Source organism: Crotalus tigris, unplaced genomic scaffold (genome assembly GCF_016545835.1).
Source record: "Crotalus tigris isolate CLP2741 ecotype Arizona unplaced genomic scaffold, ASM1654583v1 scf7180000017754.2947050, whole genome shotgun sequence".
NCBI classification, from domain to species: Eukaryota; Metazoa; Chordata; class Lepidosauria; order Squamata; family Viperidae; genus Crotalus; species Crotalus tigris.
In genome coordinates, this window is record NW_024096616.1 from 704,193 (window position 1) to 721,272 (window position 17,080).

Genomic DNA, 17,080 nt, shown 5'->3' on the forward strand with positions numbered 1-17,080 from the left:
CTTAGCTGCTGAGCAAACTTCAGTAGGTCTAAACTACAGCAGCCCATATTTACATTGATCAGTCTTATCACTGACAAATCACACTGCTGAGTATCTGCTACCAAGGATATAAACATGCAAAAACCTCTGATTTACCAAATCACTACTTGCCATTTGTATGTTCCTGCTCCTATTTATATTTGCCCTTTCATATCCATTTGAGGCCCAGAAAGTCTTTGGAAATGAAGGTGATGCTGGAAGATAGCCGTGTATTTCAGAGCCTGCCAGTTTCCTACCATGTTTCCCCAAAAATAAGCCCGGGTCTTTTATTTATTTTTTGGTCCAAACCCATTAGGGCTTATTTTTGGAGGGTGTCTTATTTTTTTACTACAAGGCCCTGCCCGCCCGATGCCCCGCCCCACCAGGCAACTCAGGTTTCCCTCAGTGGGGGAGGAAAGCTTTGGAAACTGCCTTTTTATTTACGTTCATCATCAGTATTGTAATCCGTCCCTTTATTTTTCAAAACAATGATTTGTATTTACCACAATTAGCCTCCTTGATCGCCAATGGGAAGGTGTGGTGTGAATTCTGCGCACAAGCCATAGAAATACAGACACTCAAAACCTCAAAGCTCACACCGTTTCCTTGCTTGGGGCACACCACTGCTTTGCAGGCATGTTCAACTTTGTGGCTCAGCTAAACTCTTCAGCTGCGGCGGGCTGCAGTTCCCATCAGCTTCAGCCCATCCCAGTCCTCCAGCTCCGCCGTACCTCCAGGAGCTGAGGGATCCGCATGTGCCCTTTGCATTCATCCTCCTGCAATCCGCAGCCTCTCCCTGTAAGCAATCCGGCTTGCCCAGGATCAGGTTGGCTATCATGAGAGGATCATCCTGTATGTACGGTGGAGCTGGAGGACTGGGATGACCCTGGGTGAGCCGGATTGCTTCAGCTGCGAGGAGCTTGGCCTAAGCTTTCCATTACCCAGGCTTCTTAAAACTGATGGGAATTGTGGCCTGCTGCAGCTAAAGAGTGTAGCTGAGCCACAAAGTTGAACATGCCTGCAAAGCAGTGGTGCGCCCCAAGCAAGGAAGCAGGGCGAGGAACGCAATCCAGCCTACCAAAAAAATCTATGGTGGGATGAAATGGGAGGGTCTTAAGTAGAGCTTATTTTGGGGGGGTAGGGCTTATATTAGGCCCAACCCCCAAAACCAAGCTAGGTCTTTTTTTCCCCCTGGGTAGGTAGCATTTCTTTTAATTGAAATAATGTCTTGGAAATATAAAATGTCAACTGAAACAGAAAGACTAGTGATGGCCTAAAGATGCCTAAAAGTATACTGACATCCCTCTATGTTATGTTAGGAATCGTACTTCTAGATCTTTTTGACAAATTGAAGAAATCACTAGATTCAGATGATATTAAGAGTCTTAAAAGATATCAAATGTGAAGTTTCAGTTCTTATAAAATATGTTCCAGGTCTTTAAATCTTACCAAAGAACTGAAAAGTGACCAATCTAAAATATTAGATAAATTATAGGTCTATTAGATGGCTTTGCTTAAATTGGTTGAAAAGATAAGTAACTTTCATATCAGATAAATATTCTGCAATCCAAGCGGAAGTCTTCTCATTGCCCAATATAGTAGATGAGATGGGCATTCATTTGATCCAGCAAGGCTGCTAGTTAAGTAAGATTATGCAAGTTCATGGCCTAGGAAAGATGAAGGTGAATTATAAATTATAAAAACATTTATTAGGGGACAAAACACCTATCTTCTAGTTTATAATGGGTATTTTTAAGGAAGTAAAATAATGGGTATTTTTAAGGAAATAAAATGCCCATTTTTGGTATGCTAATATTCTTTGTATTGCACAGACACTGGCATGCAGAGGAAATGGCTAAGTTTTGCTTTTAATAGACGTTTTCCCCCTTGCAAAAATATCTCTTGGCTACAGCTATACCTTCATGCAAAAAGACAAATCATTCACATACTTATAACATACCTGCAAAATATTTTCAGTTTGTCAGATTTCTCTGCTTAAGGAAAATGCAATAAAACACTTTCTACAGTGTATCTTTATATATATATATATGTATGTATATATATATATATATATATATATATATATATATATATATATATATATATATGTCTGTGAGTGTATGTGTATTCACACACACTCACGCACACACTCTTGAATAAAACCAAATGTATCCAATAATAAAAAAATACAGCACATGAAAGTAGTATAATGCATTCCAGTGTATAGTTAGAGACATTGGGTTTTTGTTTTAAATAACCCCTATCCTTTGAGAATTGATCTACAGTTTCTTTTCTTTTTTAAAATTCACATCAACCAGTACATTACAGATTTTAAACGGTAAACTTTGCACTGATTCCCAAGGCATGAAAAGGCTGGAGAGTTTAACATGATCTGTATTTATGAAAGAGGCATGTTCAACCATGGCAGTTCTAGCACGTTATTTTTTTTTATCCCTGCCATCTGCCACCCCTGCAATTTTTAAGAATGGTTCTCCTTTGCATTTTGTTTTGAGGTGGGGACATAGCAAAGGTTACTTGAAAGGTTGGAGGTCAAGTATTATTATATCTTGGTTCTTTTCCATAAGTGCTCAACCGTCAAGTTTCCCTTTCCCTTCACATTCCATAAACCTGCACTTCTAAATGTACCTTTTAATGATACATTCTGGTTTAATGTCCAAGGAAGAAGAAAGAAATATAGGAACAACATGGTCCTTACTCAAGAGAACAAAAAAAAACAAACAAAAAAAACCTTCTACACAGGACATTCATCCCTAGAGTTCTTATTTGTTTCTATGTTTGTTTTCTAGCTGCAAAGGCAACTGACTGTGAGATAAGCCAGCAACAGTGCTTCTTGTAATTGAGTCCCAGCACCTATATGTGAAAAATTCTTTCCGTCTTCATTTAAGAATGGTAACAAAACTCCAAGGTTCTCCCAAATTTCACCACAAGACTTTTCTTCCTGTTCTTGGGGCAGGAGGTGCTCTTTATGCATCTAGCTTTGCTCCATTAGTAGCTCACTCATTCTGATGCATCTTCATTGTCTTAGAAGAATGGAAGAGCTAGAAAGCCATTGGATATATTACTCCCTGTAACTTCAGTATCAGTCAGCTTTTTTCAGGAATATCTGAAAGTACATGAATAACAAAAGAAAATTGATCAGAATTCAGCCAATCAGCATTTGGGCTTATAAATGATCTCTCTTACAAAAGAGTAAGTTGCGTAACAAAACTACTGTCCAAACTACAAGTTATCTCTTTCTGTGTGATGTGGAAGGATTTCATTATCTGACAGAATTATGAGGTTACTGTAAAACCCTAAAACAGATCCAAACACTGCTTGTTTGCAGAACATGCTGAATAATAAGCTATGATTACAAGCCACAGTGGTTATGTTCACGTAATCACCCAAATTAAAGACGTAACAGCTTAATATGATACCCTGATTTACTTAAGGCCTTAAAATGTAGTGTGCTGCTGACTTTCCTATAGCTATTGTTTGAGTTATAAGAGTGGTTCTTAACTTTTATTGTATTAAACTTTATGGTATTGCAACTCCCTAGAATAATATAACAATAGTAGACTATCAAGAGCAACTTGGTAATCCCCAAATGTTATAATCTTATTACCAATATTATTAGATTCCCAATAGCTGTTGAAAGAATTAAATCTTCTCCAGCTGTGTAGTGTTTTTGCATGCATTCCAGATGCCAGTTCCCATCACTCCAGTCAGCTATCTGGGTATAATGGAATTGGAACATTGCCAGGAACACTGGGAAGCCAACAGCTTTGAGGGGAAGCTGATGCTGAAGGCCAAGTAGCTTTTGATGGCATGGCAGCTGATGAGGCTGCACCTAAGAAATGGTGCACTTCCCCTGACCACAAACTTCTGGATGTAAATGCCACATGGAGTGAGCAACCAGGTTTTTGTCCTTGAAGACAACATTCTTTCCTGCCCAGTTCCTGATTGGCAGTTTAATAAGAATCTTCAAAGTCAAGAAATGGAGATAAGGAATGTTCTTGTAGACTACAGTCATAATGACTCAATGGCTTTAGTGGCCATCATTGGATGGAATGGATCTTAGGATGCCCCTTCTAATCTTGCCTGAGCAACAATCTGAAGAGCTTTTCTTGGAAAGCAAAAGAATGTCCCAAAGTAGCGACTGGATTCTTTTTGCTGCAAGAGGATGGCAGCTGTGCCAGCTTTGAGAGCTAGTTCTCAGTTACTGACGATAATTGGGACCAGAATTTCCCAATTCAGACATGACTGTAAAATGCAATGTTATGTGACTGCATCGTTTAGCTATGACAATCCCAACACTTCCCACTGCTGTTCATAAGTAAGGACTGTAGGTTGTTAAGTAAGTCCCAGGCATCTTACAAGAAGGCCAGCAGTCAGACAGTGGTGGAAGAGCAGAAAGGGCTGAGAGTTGCTTCTGCTGGGTGAGGGGGGCTGTGAAGAAGAGTGACTTGTTACTTTCCCTGCCATGTTCCCCATTAACTACCCAGGGGAGAAAGTCGCAAATGGCAATCACATGACACTGTAACCATTGTAAGTGTCAGCTGGTTGCCAAACATCCAACCACATTAGCTTGACCGGGGTGGTGGTGTGGGATAGCCAGAATTTTGAGGATTGGTTCTAAGTCTCCTTTTCCAGAGCTGCCGTAAGTTTGAACAGTCACTAAATGAGTGGTTGGTAAGCAAGGACTACCTATATATCCTGGAGACAACTGTGCCAGGTACCTACAGCAGCTGAGGCCTCCATGAGACACCTTTTTCAGTTGTCCAACTTCTATTTGTCCCAAGCCTGTGAAGTGGCATTTACTAGCTTTGATTGGAAACATTGTGTGTTAAGAGATGCAATTTTAGAAGCTTTGGCTGGAATGATTAAATAATAACTCCTTATTGTGCAGTCAGATAAGCCTGCAATTGAAAGGATCCTGTGGAAGAAAACAGTCAGTGTTTGTACCCCCTCCCCATTTAATAGCTTGACCAGGATGACCAATTACCTCACTCAAGATTATCCACACAGGAGAGTCAGTCTGGATGGTGAGTCGTATTGCTTCCAGAGGGCCAAAGGAAGGGTCCACTTCTCCTTCAGCAATGCCCTTTGAAAATGAGCCTGTGAGAAGACAGACAGCAGGACTTTAGCCGGATATGAGCTCTCTATGAATGTAAGCAGCCATTCTTCTATATCACCAGGCAGGCTTTGGCACTCCATTTACTGTTTCAATCAGTCTCGGGCACAATTTTAATTGTGAAGCCACCAACTTCCTCTTTAAAAAAGAACTGCATCAATATTCGCACTGACTGGAGTCAAAGTTTCCTTTATTTTGTCATGAAGAGACTCTAATACTCTATTCTTTTTTTTTTTTTAAAGAAAAATCTCAATCTCAGTCAACTGAAATCCAATGAAGAGATTTCAAGGGATGATTTTAGCCCACAAATTACTATGTTTGTGTGGATGTCATACTGCCATGGGTTAGTGTGCACACACAGCGCTCTATGACATTCCTCAATAGGTACTGCATGTTGTTATGCTACCTCACAAGTCCTGAACGTTACCAGCTATATATCGCAGTTTAGACTAAAGGCTCCCTATTGGGCTGGAGTCCAGCATCCTTTCCATCTGACCCCTTCTGTTCCAACAACTGCCAAACACGTGGCAGTGGAGGTAAATTTGTAGGTGTGCTATAGGACTGTGTCCTTTATGAATGCCAAAAGACTGCAACGTCTGATACAGTATGTCTCAAGAGAACCTTTGCAGATGACAGATTTCTAGAGGTAAAAAGAACCCGCAAACAAAACAAAAGTTAGTCTGACAACATTGTCTACTATAATGCAAAAAAAAAAAAGAGGGGGCTGCAGGCAATAAAGACACAGCAAATGTTGTCTACTGCAACATCTTTGATCAGAAGAGTGCTAAGGGGTGGGTAGCTATATTTGCAAAGCCTTCCCAGTTGCCCAGTAGAGGGCACTGCTTAATCATTTGCCTCCATGTCTTCTTTTGTTCCTCAAGGCCCTTTTGTAAAGGTATTTATTTATGCACATGCAAGGATGCACACACACACACACACACACACACACACACACACACACAGAAAAGGGGGAGGTAAAAAAGAATGTTAAGATGGCATACTTTTCGATACCTACTTTAACCCACATCAGTTTGTGTTGTTAACTGAGTGATGTTTGAGCATAGTGTTATTTGATAGGATACAGAATATTAGACAATTAAGAGAAAACAAAAGTGAAGAGAGTAAAGATGATTCAGAATGGAAGACTTGTATGTAAACGGATTGACAGTAATAAAGAAATGGCATAGTGGAGAAGCTACAGACTTACACAAAGGATGGATTGGATCTGGCCTTGGGACCAAATTGGGAGGCTGTGCAAACACACTGAAGTTCTTGGATTGCACTGAAATTGGCAACAGAGGGATAGCGAGGGTGGTGAAAAGACTCCTTACTCCTTATGAGTAAGCCACAGCTCCTGACTGTAATTGCCTGCAGTGCTTGCTAAGCAAAAAGGCTGCTCTAACTAAAGGGCTGTGTGGGGGTTGGAGAAGGAGGTTGAGGGATACAGGAGGATAGCAAAGAGAAGTCTGCAGAGGAAGTGCCTATTGGAATTACTCTTAATAGGCCTATATAAACAGACCCCCACCTTCTATGCTGCCTGGTCAGGACTTGTTCATTTTCCAGGCACAGAATAGAGCTAGTTCCTTACTTAGAGCAGGGCTTTTCAATCTTTTCACCAACTGTACCACTTTTTAGGATATGACAATATTTGAGTACCACCAATTGCCTAGCAAGGTGTCAAAAGCCAAACGTGGCAAGAAAAGTCATAAAATGGGACAAAACTCATTTAACAAATTTCTCACTTAGCAACATAAATTTTGGGCTCAATTGTGGTTGTAGGTTGAGGACTATCTATACAACGACTTACCACACTTTTAATGGAAAACTTGTGCCTGTTTCTATGACATGAATCTTTGCATTGTTCTATCCTCTTCTCTCCTTCTGGTTGACTCAAAGAAGCTGATAGGTGATTGCAGGCGCTTTGGGGTGTGTGTGTGTGTGTGTGTGTGTGGCTTCTGCCATTGAATTGGGGCATAGGGGGCGTGTTGGGGTGCTAGTTGGCTATCCCCCGAAGATTCCCTAACTTTAAAACAGCTCTTGGGTGGCAACAGTTACCCAGCAAGAGGGGCTCAGGAGAAAGAGATGCTGGTAATGCCAACTCCCAAGAATGAGGAGCTCAGAGGTAGCTACAAGCAGGGGAAGCAAGGAGGGGGGTGGGCAAAGAAAGGAAATCAAACCTGATTGACAGGGAGCATAGTAACCCTGCCCCTACTCCACAGAGGGAAGATCCCTATCATCCCCAGCCTGGCAGAAGTCTTCTTGCCTTACCATTGCAGACAAAGGGGCTCCGGTGAGAGGGAGGAAGAAAAGGATTTAAGCAAGCTTAGCAACCAGAGTGGGGATCCCCAAAAAACAAATGTGCTTCATGAATAACCACCCAGCATGATAGAAGCGGCCAAACCTGCTGCAACCACCCAGCAGATGGGGGGGGGGAATAAAAACCAAACAGCCTCCCCTGCTGCCAATTCTCAACAGAAATGCTCATGACAACAAAAACCTTGGACAGGGGGAAGAGCGCAGACAGGCGGGCATCTTGCTCGGCTGGTGGCTTGGAGAGGGGAAAGGGGGCGGCTTCACCCCACCCCAAATACTGCCCTCTCACGAAATCAGGATGAAGACTCCGAAAAATGACAAAGGAAAAAGGTTAAAACAGAAGAGTGTCTCTTCTGAACAAGGAAAAAAAAATCACATCCACATCCAGCTCTTGGGGGTGGAGGGGGGCCTTTTATTTTTTGCCTCGTTTTGCTCTTTTAAAAAGACTGCTCCCCCAATGCCAGAAGCCGCGCACTATCGTTATTCACCTGCTGCGCCCGCCACAGACCCAAAGTCCCTCTTTGCCTTTCTTTGAAACTAACAACCCCCCCCCCGAATCCTCTCGTTCCTCCATTCTGAATTAAAATGAGAGAAAGCCAAGTTTTTTCTTTTGTGGTATTTACATATTTAAACTGCTAGAAGGAAGTGGGGAAGAAAACCATCACGAGACACTCTTCTGTTGTAACTTTTTTCCTTGTCATTTTTCAGAGTTTTCATCCTGCTTTCGTGAGAGGGCAGCGTTTTTGGGGGGGGAAGTTTCCCCCACCAAGCCACAACCGAGCAAGACACCTGCCTGCCCGCCCAGCCGTGCTCTTCTTCCTGTCCAAGGTTTTCATGAGCATTTCTGTTGAGGATTGGCAGCGGGCGGGGGCTGTTTGGTTTTTATTTCCCCCCCCCCATCTGCTGGGTGGATGCAGCAAGTTTTGGTCATTTCTGTCGTGCTGGGAGGTTACCCACGAAGCACGTTTGTTTTGGAGGGGATCCCCACTCTGGTTGCTAAGCTTGCTTAAACCCTCTTCCTCCTCCTCCTCACTGGAGCCCCTCTTTTTCTGCAACAGTGCGGCAGGAAGACCCCTGTCGGACTGGGGATGATGGAGACCTGCCCTCTCCGGAGTAGGGACAGGGTTACTATGCTTCCTGTCAATCAGGTTTGATTTCCTTTGTTTCCCCCCCACACACCACTTCCCCTGCTTGTAGCTGCCTCTGAGCTCCTCATTCTTGGGAGTTAGCATTGCCAGCATTTCTTTCTCCTGAGCCCCTCATGCTGGGTAACTGTTGCCACCCAAGAGCTGTTTTAAAGTTAGGGAATCTTCGGGGGATAGATAGCCAACTAGCACCCCGAAACGCCTCCCGTGCCCCCACTTCAACAGCAGAAGCCAACCCCCCCCCCAAAGCCCCTCAATCACCTATCGGCAATTGCATGCTGCTCCGAGGAGGAACGCTGGAGGCAAATGGGTAGAGGAGGGAGGCTCAAGGAGAAGGAGGCGCGGCCAAGGGTAAGAGGCAAAAGATCCTAGACCCACTGCCGATCAGCTATAGCTGCATGTGCTGATTCTGGGCTCTCAGCAGAACCCAGGCAAACCTCACACAGCTCCAGCTGAAACTCCGCCCTAAGACTGCGTGCGGCTGCCTGCCACCCCCAAGGGCACCGTCAATCAGCTGGAGCACACACCAATCTTGGGTTCTCAGCAGAGTCCCGGAGATACCTCATGCAGCTCCAACTGACTCTCCCACAGGCCTGTGCAGTGCTGCCGCCGCTTCACCTCATCCACTTTTACACTTTTTTTTACACTTTTTTTACAGTGGTTTTCTACCCGTCGTACACATACCATCTGCCAGGTGCTGAAGTACCACCAATGGTACGTGTACTACGGGTTGAAAAGCCCTGACCTAGAGGAAAGGAAGGAATCAGAGACTTTCCAAGTGAGGAATTGCCTGTAGGCCAAAACTACTAGACACAGGAACAGTTCTTTCCCTTGTGACATCACTCTGCTGAACACCTAATTCAGAAGAATTAGCAGAAGTGGGTCAGCTGGGCAGGGCTGTCAGTGCTGCCATGAGGTGAGACCGTGGAAAAGATATCCCCCCAAAATAAGACCTGGTGCCTCTTTTGGAAGCAAAAAAAAAAAAAGACCAGCTCTTATTTTTGGGGAAACACAGTAGTGAGTAATCGAAAGCAAACATTGTACTCCCTAAAAATGTAGAAAACCTGCTATAATTTTTTTCTACTCAGACCTTTAAGTACTTAGATTCAGGGGTTGCAGCCAAAAAAGACTCTTTGGAATATTAGTAGTCCAATCCAAGAATTCAAAATTAATTCTCAAAATAAAATATCAAAACCCAGGAAATAAATAACAGTTGGCGTCCATTTTTGAACTCCTAGATCTCATTACTTGAGTATTGGCAGAGAATCACAGCTGTTGGAGTGATTCTACCATGAAATGGAGTGAAGGTAGTTTGAGGGGAATGCAGGAATTGATGGCAACCATAGGCTTGTCTCAAGTGATCTCAAACAATGCACACAAAATGGTCATATTTAGCTCTAGGGCAGTGATGGCGAACCTTTTAGAGACCAAGTGCCCAAACTGCAATCCAAAACCCACTTATGTATCATCGGGTGCCGGGTGGGTGTGGCCAATTGGATGGGTGCGGCCAATTGGGGTGGGCATGGCTGTGGGTGGTAACGGCAGACTGGGTGGGAATAAAAAGTTCAATCAATCAACTCCAACTTTGCAAGATCTTTTTTTTCCCGCGAGAAGTTGAAATTGATTGATTGAAACTTTTTTTTTTTTGCACATGGTGGTGGAGGCCTAAAGCGAAAAGGTTTTATGAAACCCAGGTGAAGGCCTAGGACTGGGGCGACGGCGCACGTGCCCACAGAGAGAGCTTTGCATGCCACCTGTGGCACACATGCCATAGGTTCGCCACCAGTTTTCTTTGGAGCAGTTGGCATGTGATCTCAAAATGAAGGTTATTGTGATTACTTGTCTACCATTGTCATATTACAAATGAGTATGAGGCTTAGTATTACCTGTGACCTCCACAAGAAGAGGGGATTGATTGGGATAGTCCATCCCAAATGTTTAATGGATCTTATTGGTTTTGACCAGGTGTTTGATGACTTTTAGACTATGGAGCTTCTGAGGGTGCTGAATGAGACTGCATCTAAGCAGACTCTGTCTGTTGAATGCAGAGAGCACAATGATATATGGCAGAAGTGATAGTTAATTGCCATGACGTAAGTCCAAAGGTGAATAAAACTAAGCAGACATATAACCCCAGGTTGTCACCTATACTGTGTTGATAAAAATGAAGTGTCATTATTTCCCTACATTTACTGCACCGTTAGAATGTTGTACAGCAGCTCTGTTTGTGTCCTTTTCCCTCTAAGGGAAGGACAAGGATAAGAGTTGCCTGCAGGCTGTATGACATGTCTGCAGAACATTTTGCTGATTAATTTACTGAGTCTGAAGTTCAGTGAGATATCTGGGGTAGCATATTAAAGGTCATTTAGGATTCATTTGAGCTTCTGGTTTTTGACAAAAAAAGGGGTTAGGGTATGCAGTAATATAAGCTCAGCCTCTTTTGTAACTGGGTTCTTGCCCCACTTGCAGTTGGGGGAAGAGACAGATTCATGAAGTGATGAATTGTTTTTTGGGTGTGGAGATGGTATTCACTACTTTAAAAGAAGCAGTGGTGCATTCTCTCCTGGAGAAACCATCTCTCAATCTAAGTATCTCAGACTCCTCTGCCTGGTCTGTAATCTTCCCTTTTAAGGAAATGTTTTGGGGATGTTGGTGTGATGCTTGTTAAAGAGGCTTCTAGATGAAGCCAATTAATTGATCTCTTCTGAATAGGATTCAGGTATGAGTATTGGATGGAAACTGCACCGATCACTCTAGTGCATATTTATTAGGATCTAAATGAGGCAATTACAGTCTTGTTTATTCTCTCAGTCATGTTAATGGTATATTTCTGAACAACCTGGAAGAGAAGCACCATTTTACAGTGGATCTGCTCCTTCCTCATGGGAAGTTCCAGTTGGTATCATGATGGGATGAGTGGCTAAGCACTTGATTCCTCTTCTGTGGAGCACCACAAGGTTCAGCTGTCTCATGCATGCTTTATGACTCATATAAAAACATTGGGAGATATCATGTGCTGGTTTGGGGTGAAGTAGTATCAACATGCTGATAACACCCAATTATAATCTACATTGCAGGATGAACTAGAAGGGCTGATGAATCTTCATCAGGGATTTAGAGATTGTGAAAGACTGGAGTGGAAGAAGCAAGCTTAAATACTGCCAAATGGCTGTTGAAAAGGGGCGTTGTCTTACCTGAACACCTTTTCTCAGCAGGATGATGTAGAGTCCAAATGGATGGGTTCTATGACGGCCTTCCTGCCTGGCAGACTGGGTAAAAACTTCGGCCACACCCCTTCCTTTGGGCATGACCCCAGTTTTAACTTAGGTGAGAAACTTTGTTGGAATTAACATTGCAGCTCTTTATTATATCGTTATTCTCTCCCTGCCTAGACCTATCCTCTGGGTGGGCTTGGACTCTACATCATCCTGCTGAGAAAAGGCGTTCAGGTAAGACAACGCCCCTTCTCCAGCAGGATGGCTGTAGAGTCCAAATGGATGGGACATACCAAAGCCCTCATGTCCCCCTGGGAGGGAATGTCTAGGCTACCGAACTCTGAGCAGATACGACTTGTTGAAGAACTCTTCTGCCAAAAGCCGCGTCTGCTGCTGCTAGGGAATCTAAACGGTAATGTCGAATGAAAACCGAAGGTGAGGACCAGGTTGCGGCCCTGCAAATCTCTTCCACCGGAGCTTGTGTTAGCCACGCCGCAGATGTGGCTGCGCTCCGAGTTGAGTGGGCAGTCACCTGAGTGGGTGCTGGCAAATCCTGTGAGACGTATGCCTGTGCTATGCAGGCTCTGATCCACCTGCCTATGGTGGAAGGAGATACCTTCTTTCCCATAGTTGCTGGTTGAAAGGACACAAATAATGCTTCAGTCTTTCGGAAAGCCGAGGTGCGTTTCACGTAGAAACACAGCGCTCTCCGCACGTCTAGCTTGTGCCATCTGTGTTCTAGCCTATGTTTGGGTCTTGGACAGAAATCAGGAAGCGTAAGTTCCTGAGATCTGTGAAAGATGCTATTTACCTTCGGAATGAAGGTCGGGTCTGGTCTAAGAACAACCCTGTCTTTGAAGAAGGTACACAGATCCTTCCTTACTGACAGTGCTGCAAGTTCTGAGATTCTCCTTGCTGAAGTGATTGCCACAAGGAAAGATACCTTCAGTGATAGGTGATGGAGTGAGCATGTTTCAAGAGGCTCGAAGGGTGCTGATGTCAAGGCTAGAAGGACCTTAGGCAGGTTCCAGGACGGGTACCTGTGTATGACTGGGGGCTTTGTGTTAGATGCCCCTTTTAAGAAAGCACTAATCGCTGGATGTTGTGCTAGAGAAGTTAAGTTGTCGCAGGAGAGTACAGTTGAGAGGGCCGATATCTGTCTGCGGATGGTATTGACTGACAGGCCCTTATTAAGACCCTCCAATAGGTAATCTAGGATATTAGGGATAGATACTGTGGTCGGGTCTAGGTGAAGCGAAGCGCACCACCTACAAAATCCCTTCCATGTAGCGTCGTAAATCCTATTAGTGGACGCTCTTCGTGATGCCTGTATGATCGATATCACCCCTGCCGAATAAGATTGTTTAGTTAAGCTTTGCCGCTCAAATGCCAAGCGGCTAGATGTAGCCACTGGGGATCTGGGTGTACAAGCTTGCCCTGCCTGAGCTTTACCCTGTCCGGGGGAATCCTCCACGGAGGTGATATCGAAAGGTCCACGAGGTCGGCAAACCACGGGCGCCGTGGCCAGTGAGGGGCAATGCAGACCATCTCTGCGCCCTCCAGGATCATCTTGCGTATGGTCGCCGGTATTAATGGCAGCGGTGGGAAGGCGTACAGGAGTTGCGCCGGCCACCGGCACCTGAGAGCATCCGTTCCCTCCGATCCCGGGGACGGGAATCTGGAGAAGAACCTGGGGAGTTGTGTGTTCTTGTGGTTGGCAAATAGATCTAGGTGCGGTTGTCCGAACCTCCAGGAGATCTCCTCGAAGAGAACCGGGTCCAGACGCCATTCCGACTGGTCCACCTTGGCTCTGCTCAGGGAGTCTGCCTGGGTGTTTGTCTCCCCTGAGATGTGTTCCGCTCTGATGGAACTCACATTGGTTTCTGCCCATCGGGCCAGCGCCAATGCTTCCTTCATTAGTTCCACTGATCTCGTTCCTCCCTCCTTGTTTACATGTGCCTTGGCTGCTACATTGTCTGTAAGCACGAGGACGTGCCTCCTCGTTACTAGGTGAGAGAAATGACGGAGGGCCAGGTGTATGGCCCGGAGCTCTAGCCAGTTGATGCTGTGTGACAGGTCCTTCTGTCCCCACTGGCCCTGTGCTATCTGGGTTCCCAGGTGGGCCCCCCATCCGAACAGGCTCGCATCTGTCGTGAGTGTGACCCTGTTTGGTTCCCTGAATATGCTCCCCTTGAGTGTCGTGGGGGATAGCCACCATTTTAGTGATTTCATCACCTGTGCTGGTACCAGCACCCTCTTGCTGGAGGTGCTGAGGTTCCTCCTCTGGTAGGGTAGGAGGAACCACTGCAACTCCCTCGAGTGGAGCCTTGCCCATGGGATGATGCCCATGCAAGATATCATCTTCCCCAGGAGCTTCGAGAGTTGTAGCAAGGGCACTCTCCTGATCTTTTGAATTTGGTGAATTAGCTTGGATATGCTGATCAGTCGCTCCTGGGAAAGGTATACCCTGCACTGTGACGTGTCTATCACCGCGCCCAGGTGTTGCAGTCTCCTTGAGGGAGTGAGGTGGCTCTTGTTTAGATTGACCGAGAATCCGTGCCCCTGTAGGGTTCGGATCGTGGTCTCGAGATCTGCCCTTGCTTGCTCCCGAGATCTGGATTGAATCAAGATGTCGTCCAGATAAAACTGAACGCGAACCGGGATCAACCTGAGATGGGCCGCTATTACAGCTAGGATCTTGGTGAATACCCTTGGTGCTGATGATAGTCCGAAGGGTAATGCCCTGTATTGGTAATGTCGACCCGCGTAGGTAAATCTGAGGAATTTCTGGTAACTGGGATGAATGGGGATGTGTAGGTACGCCTCTGTGAGATCTATTGAGGATAATAGATCGTCTTCCCTGACGCTGGCTAGGATGGATTTCAAGGAGTGCATCTTGAACCTCCTGTACTTTATGAAATAGTTCAGGCCCTTCAGGTCCAAGATTGCTCTCCACCCTCCTGATGTCTTTGGGATGACGAAGAGGATAGAATAAAATCCTCTTCCCTCCTCCTCCTTTGGTACCCTCTCTATGGCCTGGATTGACAGGAGGTGGGCTATGGCCGAAGTTATCAGCCTCGTCTTGTGTGCTCTTCTGGAGATGGGACATCTGATGAACCGGTTTGGTGGGGGAGAACAGAAGTCTAAGGTCAGGCCATGCCTGATCGTTTCCAGGACCCAGGCGTCGGTCGTGGTCTGCTCCCAGACCTCGATGAAATTTCCTAACCGACCCCCAATGGGAGTGTCCTGTTTGGCGTCACTTGGTACGCTTAAAGGATCTGCCTCCCGCTCCCCTGTATGGGCGTCTGGACTGGAACTGGCCCCTGGCTCCCGGGCTCTGGCGATCCTGGGTTCGATCCTGTCTGGGGTAGAAGGATCGTGAGCCTCTGGGCCAGTCCCAGGATTGCCCTGATCGAAAGGGCTGTCTCCATTCCCAGGGGCTTCCTGGGCGGGAGCCCTGTCTCCGGAAGTCCTGACTGCCTCTCCTGTCTAACTTCTTTGATGGATGTACCAGGATTTTTTTCTTGTCTCTGCCTTCGCTGACATGTGGGTCCAGAATGGAGCCAAATAGGGCTACTCCACTGTATTTGGACGTCGAAAGACGCCATTTGGACCTCAGGTCTGTCTTCCAGTTTTTGAGCCATAGTAGCCTACGTGAGGCCACTGTGGCCGCAATGGATCTAGCCGCATACTTTGTTGCGTACAGTGAAGTGTCAGAGACAAATTGCGAGGCCGCGAGGAGCTTGGCCAATGTTTGGTGTACTCTGACCTGGTCTGGAGGCACCGTGCCTTGCAGTTCCCTCAGCCACATGATACTGGCCCTCGCGAAGAATGATGATGAGGTGGCTGCTCTGGCCGCCCAGGCTGCAGCCATATGGGAACGCCGGAGGGAGTGTTCAAATTTCTTCTCCTCAGGTCTCAAGACCTCCGCCATGTCTCCTGGAATCGCGGAGGTAGAAAATAATGAGATTAAGGGGTTATCTACAGCAGGAACCTCTAACATGTTAGAGAAGGAGGGAGATAGGTTGAAAAGCTTCCTTTCCGCGCTGTTAGGTGTCGGTGGGCTTGCAAGTGAGGACCATTGTTCCTCCAGCGTGGTCATAAAGACCTCCGCACATGGAATGTACTTATCTTGTGGAACCTTTTTGGCAAACAGAGGATTGGCCTCCTTGCTTGTTGAGGGCTTCTCATCCTGTACTGATGTTAGGTTGACTGTGGAGACTGCCTTTATCAGGAGTGATTTTAGGAGCGCTGGGTTAAAGAGGCCAGAGCTCGTCGCCTGCTCAGGTGCAGTCTCCTCGTCCTCCGAGAGGGGCATGTCTGACATGTCAAGGTCCACTGAGTCACCCTCTCCCAGTTGAGAGGAAGTTTCAGAGGTACTGGTAGGGGGTGGCCTAGCCCGACCCTTACGGGGTGTGTGAAAGGCCACTTGCCCCTTAGAAGCCATGAACTGGGAGAATGCATCCTGCATGAATGCATGAAATTGTGCCGACCATATGTTCTCCTGCGCCTTGTCGCTGGAGTGAGGCGCTGGAGTGTGGTCGGGTGAAGAAGCTGGTGAGGAGGGATTGGAGGAATCTAACTGCTCAGTTTCCCCAGGAGGAGACCAAGTCTTGAGCACTTCCTCGGCAGTAGGCTCTGTGCTGGGCGCCACCACTGGGACAGGGGAAACCAAATCTGTCCCATTGGCATTGGTTCGCTGTGCCCTGCTAATTTGTCTTTCTAAAGCCAAATGTCTCCTCAAAGCCTCTCGCTCAGCCGTTTTAGACTGTCCCTTCTGAGAAAGCTGCTTTGTTTTAGCTTTCTTCTTCCCCCCCACCTCTGTCTCAGAAGATCTGCGTTTTTGTTGTTGCTGTGGGGGGGACAATTGAGGGACCTGTGTGACTGAATACGAGACATTGTCTGCCATTGTGCCAGACACCCCGAGTAGGTAATGCCTGGAGTGGGGGAATGAGGTACGCAGATCAGATGCAGATGCTTGGGGCTGTGCCCTCTTCTGCCTATACAGACAATGGCCGGACAGACAGGATTCTTTGGACAGAAGATCCTGCAAGGCAGTGACTAAAGGTCACTATAGGAACAGTCAGGGAAAAATATTCCTCCTCACCTCCTCACCTAGTCCAGACAAGAGCAGTTTATATCTCTCTCTCCCCCAGTCTGTGGCTGTAGCAGCAGACCACGATCAAAACGGATCTCTTCCTTTTCCCTCTTCCTTCCTCTTGCCTTATTTTCTTGAGGAACCTCAGATCCTTACC

The 17,080-nt window shown here is 46.0% G+C and overlaps 1 protein-coding gene across 1 annotated transcript in view; it reads right to left on the reverse strand.

Moving 5' to 3' along the window:
- Window positions 1-2,205: 2,205 nt before the first annotated feature.
- MGAT4B (alpha-1,3-mannosyl-glycoprotein 4-beta-N-acetylglucosaminyltransferase B) overlaps window positions 2,206-17,080 on the reverse strand; it is a 113,321-nt gene continuing 98,446 nt past the window's right edge. The window contains exons 14-15 of the mRNA XM_039340846.1: window positions 5,024-5,136; window positions 2,206-3,142 (exon numbers count right to left, since the gene is read on the reverse strand). Coding sequence (XP_039196780.1) covers window positions 3,119-3,142; window positions 5,024-5,136 — 137 coding nt within the window. The 3' untranslated portion in view covers window positions 2,206-3,118. The remainder of the gene's footprint in view (window positions 3,143-5,023; window positions 5,137-17,080) is intronic.